At 37.2% G+C, this 13,851-nt stretch overlaps 1 protein-coding gene across 2 annotated transcripts in view; it reads left to right on the forward strand.

Annotated features, from left to right (window-relative positions):
* The window catches only part of DNAJC10 (DnaJ heat shock protein family (Hsp40) member C10), a 60,686-nt gene that overhangs the window by 4,611 nt on the left and 42,224 nt on the right, over positions 1-13,851 (forward strand). For both annotated transcript variants that reach the window (XM_002928421.3, XM_019809162.2), the window contains exon 4: positions 1,133-1,183. In XM_002928421.3, the coding sequence (XP_002928467.2) occupies positions 1,133-1,183 (51 nt within the window). The remainder of the gene's footprint in view (positions 1-1,132; positions 1,184-13,851) is intronic.

Here is a 13,851-nt window from a genome sequence, read left to right on the forward strand (position 1 = left end):
TATCAGGTGTCAGCAGTCTGTGTTTCACAGGCTAAATCTGGCCTGCCACCTCTTTTTGTAAATAGAGCTTTATTAATCATAGAATTATGAGACTATGATAATTACGAAAGTAAAATTTAAGACTCCTTTATTTATATATCGTCTTTGGCTTCTTTCACTTAGGGACCAGAGTTGAATAGTTATGACAGAAACCATGTGTCCGGGGCGCCTTGGTGGCTCAGTCGTTAAGTGTCTGCCTTAGGCTCGGGTCATGGTCCCAGGGTCCTGGGATCTAGCCCCGCATCAGGCTCCCTGCTCGGCGGGAGGCCTGCTTCTCCCTCTCCCACTCCCCCTGCTTGTGTTCCCTCTCTCACTGTGTCTCTCTGTCAAATAAATAAAATCTTAAAAAAAAAAGAAAGAAAGAAAGAAAGAAAGAAAAGAAACCACGTGTCCCACAAGGCCTATTTAACTGGCCTCTGCAGAAAAGTTTTACTAATACCTGGTCTATAGCCATCACTAGTATTATTTTAGTATTTTATATAGTAACAAGAAATTTTTTCACATTGCTTTTAATAATGATAAATAAAATTGATATTTACTAAATAAGTTGGTCTCTACTTCTGTAGATATTCAAAGACTGTTAAAATATTTTAGTGATACCATTTATTTAAAAAACTGTATAATCTGAGAAGGAAGTGAGGTCTGTAGTCTACTTAACAGTAACATCAGCGTCAGTTTCCTAGTTTTGATATTTTATTAAAACTATGTAAGTCACCATTAGGGAAAGCTGAGTGAAGGGTACATAGAAGTCTATTTTTATAACTTCCTGTGAGTTTATAATTATTGCAAAGTAAATAATTAAAAAATAATAGAAGTTTTCTGTGGAGATTAAATTATGGGAATATTAGGAACTCCTATGCGCAACTATGACAGTCCCTATCAGGAAACGGATTTTTTTGTTCTTTATCACTCTTTAGATGCATCACCAGTGGTATTATTTACTCTCTGTTTTTGTCAGTTTGTTGCACATTCTTCAACTTTGAGATATAGTAATCTGATTTTTGATGATAAAACAAGAGATAGTAACCTATTTTAATGTGTTAATTTAGTTTTATGATGAACCATTAATTTATAATTTTTATTTTTAAATTAGGTATTTATGATGACGATCCTGAAATCATAACATTGGATAGAAGAGAATTTGGTAAGTTCATGATTGTATGATTTTCTAAAGTTAGTCCAAGACCATTCTTTTACCTGAAACTCTTAAGGACAGATGTATTTGGAATTTAGAAATTTTTTTTGGATTTTAACATGGTAATGTAGTATTTTTAACTTTTAAAATAAAATAGTTATTTTACCAGCAAACGGGTTTATTCAGGAATAGCAGAAAATTGTAATTCAGGACATGCAAGCTATGCTAAAACCATAGGTAAGTCCCCCAAATAAAAGGAATTTATTTTATGGAGAAGGAAGTTGGAAAGGGTTGTTTTGACTGAAAGTCCCATTAGAGAAAAGTAAGAAATCAAAGTAATAACAGTTTCTCATTAGCTGATTTGCAGGGATCGTCAATTTCTTGTAGAAGATTCAATGTACATCTTTTCCTGTTGGGGCCTGTAATTGATCATTTTTTCCTGTTGATGATTCTTGTGTTAGGGTCTTCAGTTGATAGTTCTTCCTGTAATTGACTTTGAGTGAGATGGCTCCTCTTCCAGCTTCCCAAGTCTACTTTAATGAGGTTTTCCTTTATTAATTTTCACATTTCCCCCTTTTGGTCAAGATATTTTTCTGAGGGGCACCTGGGTGGCTCAGTCGTTAAGCGTCTGCCTTCGGCTCAGGGCGTGATCCCAGAGACCTGGGATCGAACCCCACATCTGGCTCCTCCACTGGGAGCCTGCTTCTTCCTCTTCCACTCCCCCTGCCTGTGTTCCCTCTCTTGCTGGCTGTCTCTCTCTCTGTCAAATAAATAAATAAAATCTTTGGGGGGGGAGATCTTTTTCTGAAAGCATCTCTGATCAAGAGTCAGGTTTTCCATATTTAATGCTTTTGTTCTCAGTGCCAGGAAGGACCTTTTGTGGTCCTCACATCCTACTTCGAGGAAAATATGTAGCAGTTAGAAACAGCTTATGGCCATATTTGAATAACAAGGAAGGTTAGGCAGGAGAGCTCTTAGGCACTTCTCACGTATAGTTCATATTTATCAAGATTGTAAGCATTGGAGATCATCTCTTTACTGGGTACATGATTTTTACAGAAGTTTGGCAGGCAACAAAACACAAAACTTAAAATATATTATGCAAAACAGAAGAAGTAACATAACTCCAAATTTTATGATAGTTCTAAACCAAGACCCTAGATCAGAAACTAACTAACTGAAAATATTTACTGGCACTTACTCCAACTTAGGGGAGAAATGTTCTCCCAACAGAAACAAACCCAGAGTTATGGATGTCTCCTGGAAGTCCCTGGTTAGAGTCGCCATGAAAGTAATACTGCAAGAGCACGCTGAATTCACCAAGTGAATTTGGGAGATACAGTGCAAGTATAAACATGAAGCAATAGCTAATGAATTTGTTGCAAAAAAATAGCAAAACCTCAAAGATGTTTTTATAAAGTGTTGTTAACTCAGAAGAACTGTTCGCAAACAAATGTTATCTAACAATACAGCTTGTAAGGTTGCAAATTCAGGGAGCGTGAATTTGGATAAGAGTTCCAGAGTCAGATAATACATCAGATGAAAGAAAGACTTGTGAATTCTGAACCTTCTGATCCTTCAGAAGAAAACATGTAAAGAATTAATTTGATCACAGGATCATGATGAGGCTGTTTCCAAAAGGCCATAATCAAAAGATGAGGTTCCCCCCGTTGCAGAGGTTTGGGAAATGTAGACAAAGCCTTCCCTTCTCCCTCACATACAAAGAAGAAAAAGGGAAGTTGGATGTCCAAAAGCAGGGGGCTTTATTATTATTATTATTTTTTTTTTATGTTCCAAAAGCTGTATCTATCCACTCTTTCCAAATAATAGGGTCAGGTTTGTCCTTTTTTTAGTAAAGCATATAGAGGTTGAGTTAGAAGAAAGAAGTTTGGAATCCACTTTCAGCAGTGTCTGGTCAGTCCAAGAAAACCTTGTAATTAGAGATTAGTTTTAGATTGGGGGGGCGGGGGTGGACGTTCAATCCAAATGGAGCCCTTGTTCTGAGATTGGTTATAGAACCTAAATTTGAGCAAACTGCGGTTTTTCTTTGTAGACTTTATGTCCCTCTAAGTCCAAAAGTTTTAAAGGGTAGATGGTGTCTTCCTACTAAGAGTTTTGAGAAGGGCAGCAGAGAAGCAAATAATGTACTATTTGTAATAAAGTAGAGCCTGCAGAAACTTTGTATCATCCAAATCAGCTTTTAAGGTTTGGAAAAAGTAAGAAGGACTCTCTATGATACCCTAGAACATTACTGTTCAGGTGTATTTCTGTTCTTCCAGAGTGAAAGCAAAAATAAATTGGCTGGCCTTATCACCTGGAGTACTAAAAGTGTACTGCATAGATGAGTCATAGTGAAAAATTTGCTCTTGTGGGAATGGAGATCAATAGCATATGGGGTTAGGAACAATAGGGTGGCAAGTGATAACAATGTTATTTATTGCTTGCAGGTCTTGAGCAAACCTCCCATCTTCAGTTATTTAGGTTTTCTCACAGGTAAAATAAGTGTGTTATAGGCACTAGTGCAGGGAATAATGAGCCCTGAAGGGCTTCTTTGTTTAAAGGGTATTCATTAATTCTGGGGAGAGCTTCTGAGGGATATATTTGAATCTTGATGGGAGATGCACCGTGGATTCTGCTGATATCAGTTGAAGATCTTGCCCATAAAGAGGATAGTAGCTGATCCGATAAGGACAAATTATCATCATCCCCAGACTCAGCTATGGTACTGTCAGAGCAAATAAAAGATGTCAAAGGGTCAATTAATTCACTTGGTTTTAATTTTAATTATCACTGTCAAATTGTAAAATTATTTCCCTCTTTTGGGAGAAAGGAATTCTGGCATAATATTTTTCTAAGAAATCTCAACCTGGTAAATGAATGGGGTGGCAGAACTAAGGAGAAAAAGATGCATATTTCTTAAAGGGCCTAGACAAAAGGGAATAGATTCATATATAGGAACCTTTGAGGTTGATTAGAGAACCCCACTGTTTAAACGGTTTTAGTACTCTGCGGCAAGTTTACTTCATAGCAGTGAGGTTGAGCACCAAGACTGTAGCTCTGGTGTCAAGGACAGGAAAAACTTCATTCCCAATCTGGAAAGTGGTTTCTCCAAGCTAACTAAGTGGGAAGATTGGGAAGACGCCTGCTAGCTCCTTGGAGCCCCTTCACTAGGAATGAGGAGGGCGTTGGAAAGGTGGCTAGGGGGCTGAAGACATCTGAAGCACTTTTGAGGGTAACAGTCTTTTTTCCGTGTCCTGGCTCTTTGCAGCAATAGCAGAAACTAGGAGGTTTTGGTTTTGCTTAGGGGCTTTCATTTGCTGGAGTTGAAAATTGAGAATTTTAGCGGTTTGTCTTTCAGGTGACTCACGTGAGCAAGCTGGTTTGCCACATTTAATCTGGAATGGACATAGTTTCCCCTTTTATCTTGGTTCTTTTAACTGAAAGAGAAAGACCCCAGTTCAGCCTGTTAATAACCATAAAGTTAAATGCTACCTGTGTGGATTCATCATGCACAGAAAGATCAGAATTTTCTTTAAAGATAATTTGAAGTGGATTGTAATTATCATGAACAGGATCATCAGGCTTTTTGTATGCAAGCCTGAATTTTGTTCCAGTCGACAGGCTTGGGAAAGGCTACTATAATTGCTCAGTGGAGGTTTCCAGCCAAGCGTTGTAACATCTTGCCAAAAGTTAGGGGTCTGTTTCTCAGAGCCCTTTCAGGATGTTCCCACTGGGCTGGTTTCATCCAGTGTTTGGCCTGGCCTTCATGAACAAGCATGTAGACTAGCTTATATATATCTGAGGTTGGTACGTTTGAATAACTGCTAAAATCTTTAGCAGACCTATGGGGGTCCTCACTCACTTTAGGAAACTCTATGGCTTGTAATTCAGCCTTAGTCCAGGGAACCTTAGAAATTTGGGGTTTATTTGGATCCTTAGAAGTCTCTAAGGGGGGCAGGTTTTAATAGGGTCAGGAGAGGTGAGAGCAGGGAGAGGTTCTAAGGAACAGAGAAGTTCAGCGACAGAATTCAAAAGAGGAAACCGAGGGCATAGAGGAGGTGGAGGTGGTGCAGAAGGAAAGGAGGATGGTGGCCGTGGAGGTGGGGCCTGAGCGTGAGGGGCTGCACACGTCCTGAGACAAGATATGGGAGAGAGAAAGGAGCCCTTGGAAGCCTTTTTGTCTTTTTTAAATTGCTTGCCTCATTTAGTGTAAAAATTATATTTTGCAGAGACAATTTTAGGTTCCTGGTAAAGGTTGGATGCTTCAAAATACCAAGCAATACAGGCATCCCATTCAGTTTTGACAGTTGTAGAGTCATGGCTATCCAATTCAGTTTTGAGGAAAGTAAGTTTGGGAAGATCAAAAGTTCACCATAATGATCACTGAAGTTATAAAACTACACTTAGTTAAGTGGGTCCATTTAGTTAGAAATATGCATGAGGAAGGACCATAGTTTTTAAACTAAAACCGGCTGAGGTCATAGAAGTGGAGCCGCCCTCAAAGCATTTTGATGACTGGTACACCATTTCTTAGAGGTTTTTTCTTAAAGCAAGAAGAAAAATTCCTAAACAGCACAATTCCAATAGGAACAGCCTGGTTCCAGAAGGAATCAGACTAAAAGCCAGCACAGTCCAAATAGGAACAGTCCCTATAGAAACGGTCTCGTCCCAAAAAGGAGTTGAATCAAAGACAACGCAGTTCCAACAGAAACAGTCTGGTTCCAAAGAGCAGTTGGACCAAAGGCCAAATGAGTACTCTCAAGAAGGACAAAGCCTTAAAACAGATCCTGAATAAAGCCTGGAGAGCTCAAAACACAGAGAACAGAACTCGAAATCCAGGGAAAAAAACTTAACCTCAACTTACAGGGTTGTAAGGAAGCAGTAAGTTTAGTTGGCTTTGTGGGTACCAGCCCCGTTTTCTTACCTGTCTCATAGTTGTTAGGGATTCTGTCTGGAGCCCATGTCTGATCGCCAAATAATGTCAACCTAAGAATAAAATATCTTACCAGCAAAAGAATGGGTTTATTCAGGAATAGCAGGGACTTACAGTTTGGGACATGCAAGCTAGGGCAAAAACATAGGCAAGTCCAACAAATAGCCGAGAGGAATGTTATTTTATGGGGAAGAAGGGGGAAATTGGGAAGGGTCATTCTGAATGAAAATCTGTTGGAGGAAAGCAAGAGTTCAGGATGATGACAGTTTCTAATTGGCTGATCTACAGCCTATAATTGATCATTCTTTTCTGTTGATGATGATTCTGTTGGGGTTTGTAATTGACTGTTCTTACTGTAATTGATGCTGAGAGGTGTGGCTCCTCATTCCAGCCTCCAGCTGTAGTGAAGTTTCTTTTTATAATAATTTTCACAGTATACACTATGGATTAAACAATGTTCTCTGCAGAACGTGGGGCAGTATACTTTTTTCTAAAACATTAATATTTCTGCAGAGAAATATCTAAGTATGTATACCAAAAAAAAAAAGTAAAAATAATACGTAGCCGCAGGTATGTTCAGGACAGGTTTGGATGCCAAGAGATCTTGCTGCAAACTTGCACATAAACGCCAGTTTTGGAGCTTTTGGATTTCAGAATTTTGGGTAACTGTGGTTATTTTGGAAGCAGATTTATTTTGACTTTGATTTATGTGCAAATGGATATAAAGATAACAGTTCTATTGTAATTTTCCGTTGCATTTTAGAAAATTTTAACTATTGGATTAGATTCTTATACTTTCAAAAGTTGTACAGTTATAATAAAATAGGTTTATTTTTTCTTTTGTATTTCAAATCAATATATTTTACCTCAAATCTCTGTTTTGTTCTATTACAATCTCATTTAATTTAGAAAACAAAAATAGTATACTAGCTGCAAAAAATAATGCATATAGTGCTTCTCGTATATTATCATTATCAAAGATGTGTTACAGTCACTTGATTTTGAACAGTTTCTTCTGACCAAGAATTGAATTTATTCATATTTTCTACATCCTGTTGGTAAGCTTAGGCCTACAAAGTAGATATTCTGTGCATCACTTTGTCAGTAGTCTTATACGTGAACACTTGGACAAGTTCTGAGTAAAGTGAAAAAAAGACATGTCTTCTGTACAAAGAAAATTGAAGAAAATTTGATTATTTTTGGATTCTTGGTAGACAGAACTGCTTCTCATATCACAAACTGGCAGAATCATAACTTAACTGCATGTGGTTATATGAACCTGTAGCTTTCCTGTATGGCTATTATTATCTCTCATCTGCTAGTCTGCCAGTGAGTGTTTTATGGACCAGTAGGGCAGAAAACTGGAATCAGAGATGGAATTGGAGGAACTGAACAAAACGTGCTAGCTGACCAATTAATTAGTTGACCAGGATGAGAGACTTTCCTGATGGTTATATTGTATATATGGGTTCAAACTTTTTCAGATGTGTCACTATGGAACATTTAAGAACTAATAGTTCATGTACAACCCTGAAGAGTAGTTAAAAATGCAGCCACAAAACCTTAGAGATAATTTTTCATAAGTAATAAACTAATACCGATAAGTTCAGTGCATAGTTGCCACTGGCATCTGATCTCTGACGATACTCTTCTATTACTGGGCTGAAACAAACTGATCCTGATGTTTTAATTGAAGAAGGAGAGGCAGGATAGTATCAGTTTGTACTTGTGTAAATATCACATTAGCCTACTTGGTTGTGGATCTCTATTACCAGTTATTTCTATTGGTTTGGGTTACTTAGTCCTGTTTTTTGTATAAGTAATTATACATATAATTACAAAGACATTTTAAAGTTATGTATGTTGGCTTTCTCCAGAGAGGAGTTATGCTTTCTTTGGCTGGGGTCACTAACAACCTCAGATCAGTTTTATCCAAACAGACTGAAATGATTCAAAAGCTGAGCTTTGGACTTTGAGAGGACTGGTCACTTTGGAGTTCATCTTTATTTAGAGGATCCTTTTTCTTAGATGTGCCCTGTACTCCATTTTTGTCCCTCTAGCCTCATGAATATATTGAGAGCTCTGCTCAGTTTCTTGCCAATCAACTACCTTTTCTCGAAAATGCTGGCTCTGGGATTTCCACCTCTTCCCATGCTTTAGCCCCCTAATTCTTCACTGTGTTGATAATTGTCTGATTGTCTGATGCTTTCAACAGAAGTTTTATATTTTGTCCAATTCTGCAGTTGTAGTGAGAGAGTCCAAATTACGTAGTTCATTTTTATCAGAAATGAACTCTATAATGTTATGGTACAGAAGAGAAAATGTGATTAATAAACTCTACTTAATGTTCTCATCCTTTCCATTAAATGTGGTGCATACTGTCTTTTTATATGTCACAGAAAAATATGATATCAGTCATCATAAGCAAATTCTAGATAGTATCTGCAAGGCAGAGCACATGTCTCACTTTTACTAGTCATTCTGAATAGTACCTACATAATATAGTCATCCTTTTGAAGACAAGCTCAAGAAATTATAAAGGCGCTCACAGCACCTCTGCCTCTTTTGTTTCTTTTCTTTTTTTTTTGATCTCCATCATCTCCTACCAAAGTGAAATCTAGGATTTTGTTCAATTAGACTTTGTCAGAAAACTCTTCTTTGGAGAGTAGTTAATATTAATTTCAGGGTCTTGTAATTATGAACCAGACGTACTTATCTAGTTAATAGAAGATGTAAGGGCATCTAACAAAACTTCCCATCCAGTGTTGAAATGATGCAAAGCACAGCCCACATAGCATGAACTTCTGAACATTCTGGGCCATGTTTGTGGGAGTGTGTGCAATAACTGGATCCTTAGTCAGATTTTGGGGCATCTCAGGAATATGGGCTCTACCGGATTGCTTCCCATTGATTCAGACTTTTTTTGAAACTCTTTTCCTTGGGCCAAGAAAGATGACATTCTACCATTGGGAATAATGACACAAACTTCTTTTAACCAAAATCCTGAGTTTTCTAATTTTTTCCCATAATATTCACATTGAATATTCACATGAATTATTTCTCAGTAACTAAAATGAATCAATGAATAAATAAACCTCCTCTTAAAAGGCTTCATTCTGAGGGACAAAAATTTTGGCAAATTTTTATAATGTGTAGTTTGATGGAGTTATTGTTGGTTTCACAACCATACTGTCTGCCAGCAAGTGCTGTGCTCCCTCTCTGTGAGTTATTATAACTAAGTTCTGTCAAATAATATGTGATCATATCATAAGAATGTTTTGTAGGTAATCGGAAGAGAATAATAAAACATTGCTGTAATTTGTGAACATCAGTTCCTATTCCAGGCAGTTAATATTTATCATATTTAATTTTCACAACAAACATCAATATTGATATTAGTTTTTTTCCCCACAAATTACGAACAGCATTCCAGAAAAAAAAAATTACATGCCTAGGTTCAGCTAATAGGTATTTGTGGTATATTTTACTATATTCATCCATGTTGATTGTTTCTCCTTGGGTGCTTTTCTGTGATGGAGAATTATACATCCCACTCTGTAGAACTCAGGCATGACCACGTGACTTGCTTTGGCCAGTGAACGTGAATAGAAGTAATGTTTGTCACTTCTGGGCAGAAGCTTTAAGAGCGAACATGTGATTTACCATTTTGCTGTCAGGAGAAATAGCGTTGTTGAAAATAGAGCCTGCTCCACCAGCCAGGGGTCAGTGGTGAAATGATACAAAGGAGAGTTGCAGCCAACTCAATATAGACATGTAATAGATGGTAGAAATAAACCTTTATTGTCAGCCCATGACATAATTGGAATCATTTGTTTACTATAGCATAACCTTTCCTGACCAACATAGTACCAGAGACAGGACTCAACTAAAGTTCATCTTAAAGCCTATGCTTGTGCTGCTGTTTTTTGCTTAAAGGAAATAAACCTGTTAGCATTAAAGTTATTCCAGTGTTTTCTTATTGAGCTTATACCCTATACTTGTACATTTAGTTTTCTCTTAGTAATTTATGTTCTTAACTCTTTGATCTCTGTTACCTCCTGTCTTTGTGACCTCATCCTATTTTTACATTCTTCCAGGCTAACAAGTTATTAGCTGTAGTTGTGTGGCTATTAATGGACATTACTGTAAGTGTAGAATTTAGAAGCTGAAAGTTGCATTCTGAAATACACTTGTTTTATTCTGCGTTGCTGGGTTTTGTAAAAACGTTGAGCTTCAATAACACAGCATTAAGAATATTTCTAATTTCACTCAACAGCAGTGGAAACTGTGTAAATATGTTAGAAGTGCTGTACGAAAACAAAGTACCAAATAGACATTGTTTCACTGTGAACAGTTTTGTGTCAGTTTAAATGCCATTCAGATTTGTTGTATATCAGTTTTATTTAAGACTTATGATTAGTCCTATTTTGTCTAACCATTGCTTTATCTTTTATATGTAAATACCCATCTCATTACTTATTTATAGCTAATGAAATAACCCCATTTCTGTTAGAGTCTTCACTAAGTTTATTAAAATTTTACCTAAATTATTACCAGTTGGTAGTCTAAGTCAATGTGGCAATTATTTCAGCCACTTAGATAGAGTGATCTGTTGGTCAGACTTCCTAAATATTGCCAGGGAACAGCTGATAAACTCCTAAATTATACACTTTACTGGTAATGTACAGATTAACTTTTTTCCACAGATCTGTGTGTCTTGTAATGGAAAGTGAACGTTGAGTCTTGCACATGTTTCTATTTAATGTGAATTAGTTATACATAAAATAGTATGTTTGGTTTAATATCTTACAATAAGTTACTTACATAATTTATGAAACTCTTATTTAAAAATTACTATTCACTGATTTTGATATGGAATTATACAGAAACACTTTAACCAAAAGCAAATTGTCTTCACTTTTTTATCTTGAATGTTAGAGTGCATCCTTACAGAGTTAAAAAAAAAAATTTTGCTTTTTGAGTATAGTTGAGACACAGTGTTACGTTAGTTTCAGGTGTACAACATAGTGATTCAACAACTCTGTAGGTATGCTATGCTCATCACACGTGTAGCTACCATCTGTCACCATGCAATGCTGTTAGAATACCACAGATTGTATTCTCTATACCTGGATCTTATATTCCCATGACATTTATTCCATAACTGGGAGCCGGTAACTCCCACTTCCCTTCCCCTTCTGCCCTTTCCTCTCATGTTCCTCCCCACTGGGAACCATCACTTTGTACTTATATGTCTGATTCTACTTTTTGTTTCATTCATCTGTTTTGTTTTTTAGATTTCACATGTAAGTGAAATCATCTGGTGTTTGTTTTTTCTGATTTATTTCACTTAGCATAATACCTTGTAGGTCCATCTGTATTGTCACAAATGGCAGGATCTCATCTGTTTTATGACTAAAATTCCATTGTATATATACCACATTTTTTTAATAAGAATATTTTTTTATTATATTAGTCACCATCCAGTACATCCCTAGTTTTTGATGTAAAGTTCCATGATTCATTACTAGCGTATCTTGATGAAGTCCCACAAGTTCATTTTTTCTTTTGTTTCTCTTGCCTTTGGAGATGTGTCATCAAAAAAGTTGCTGTGGCCANCACAAGTTCATTTTTTCTTTTGTTTCTCTTGCCTTTGGAGATGTGTCATCAAAAAAGTTGCTGTGGCCAATGTCGTAGAGGTTGCTGCCTATGTTCTCCTCTAGGATTTTGATGGATTCCTGTCTCACATCGAGGTCTTTCATCCATTTGGAGTTTATCTTTGTGTATGGTGTGAGAGAGTGGTCAAGTTTCATTCTTTTGCATGTAGCGGTCCAATTTTCCCAGCACCATTTATTGAAGAGACTGTCTTTTTTCACTGAATGTTTTTTCCTGCTTTGTCAAAGATTAGTTGCCCAAAGAGCCGAGGGTCCATTTCTGGGTTCTCTATTCTGTTCCACTGGTCTATGTGTTTGTTTTTGTGCCAGTACCATGCTGTCTTTGTGATCACAGCTTTGTAGTACAGCTTGAAATCCGGCATTGTGATGCCCCCAGCTTTGTTTTTCCTTTTCAACAGTTCCTTGGCGATTTGGGGCCTTTTCTGGTTCCACACAAATTTAAGGGCGGTTTGTTCCACTTCTTTGAAAAATGTCATTGGTATTTTAATCGGGAAGCATTAAAAATGTAGATTGCTCTGGGTAGCATAGACATTTTAACTATGTTTATTTTTCCGATCCATGAGCATGGAATATTTTTCCCGTCTTTTTGTGTCTTCTTCAATGTCTTTCAAGAGTGATTTGTAGTTTCTAGAATATAGATCCTTTACTTATCTGGTTAAGTTAATTCCGAGATAACGTATGATTTTTGGTGCTATTGTAAATGGAATGGATTCTCTAATTTCTCTTTCTTCAGTCTCATTGTTCGTGTATAGAAATGCAACTGATTTCTGAGCATTGATTTTGTATCCCGCCACATTACTGAATTGCTCTATGACTTCTGGTAGTTTGGGGGTGGAGTCTTTTGGGTTTTCCATATAAAGTATCATGTCATCTGCGAAGAGAGACAGTTTGACTTCTTCCTTGCCGGTTTGGATACCTTTTATCCCTTTTTGTTGTCTGATTGGTGTTGCAAGGACTTCTAGTACTATGTTGAATAATAATGGCGAGAGTGGGCATCCTTGTCGTGTTCCTGATCTTAAGGGAAAGGCTTCCAGCTTTTCCCCATTGAGAATGATATTTGCTGTAGGCTTTTCATAGATGGTTTTTATGAAATTGGGGAATGTTCCCTCTATCCCTACACTCTGAAGTGTTTTAATCATGAAAGGATGCTGTATTTTGTCAAAAGCTTTTCCTGCATCTATTGAGAGAATCATATGATTTTTGGCCTTTTTCTTTTTGATATGATCTATCACACTCATTGATTTGCGAATGTTGAACCATCCTTGCATCCCAGGGATGAATCCCACTTGGTCATGATGGATAATCCTTTTAATGTACTGTTGGGTTCTATTAGCTAGGATCTTGTTGAGAATTTTGGCATCCATATTCATCAGGGTTATCCGTCTGTAATTCTCCTTTTTGATGGGGTCTTTTCCTGGTTGGGGAATCAAGGTAATACCGGCCTCATAGAATGAGTTTGGTAGTTTTCCTTCTGTTTCTATTTTTTGAAACAGCTTCAGGAGAATAGGTATTATTTCTTCTTTGAATATTTGGTAGAATTCCCCAGGGAATCCATCAGGCCCTGGAGTCTTGTTNCTGACGTGGGGCTCGATCCCGGAACGCCGGGATCACGCCCTGAGCCGAAGGCAGACGCTTAACCGCTGTGCCACCCAGGCGCCCCACTCTGAAGTGTTTTAATCATGAAAGGATGCTGTATTTTGTCAAAAGCTTTTTCTGCATCTATTGAGAGAATCATATGATTTTTGGCCTTTTTCTTTTTGATATGATCTATCACACTCATTGATTTGCGAATGTTGAACCATCCTTGCATCCCAGGGATGAATCCCACTTGGTCATGATGGATAATCCTTTTAATGTACTGTTGGGTTCTATTAGCTAGGATCTTGTTGAGAATTTTGGCATCCATATTCATCAGGGTTATCCGTCTGTAATTCTCCTTTTTGATGGGGTCTTTTCCTGGTTGGGGAATCAAGGTAATACCGGCCTCATAGAATGAGTTTGGTAGTTTTCCTTCTGTTTCTATTTTTTGAAACAGCTTCAGGAGAATAGGTATTATTTCTTCTTTGAAT

This window comes from Ailuropoda melanoleuca, chromosome 2, assembly GCF_002007445.2.
Source record: "Ailuropoda melanoleuca isolate Jingjing chromosome 2, ASM200744v2, whole genome shotgun sequence".
Lineage (NCBI taxonomy): Eukaryota > Metazoa > Chordata > Mammalia > Carnivora > Ursidae > Ailuropoda > Ailuropoda melanoleuca.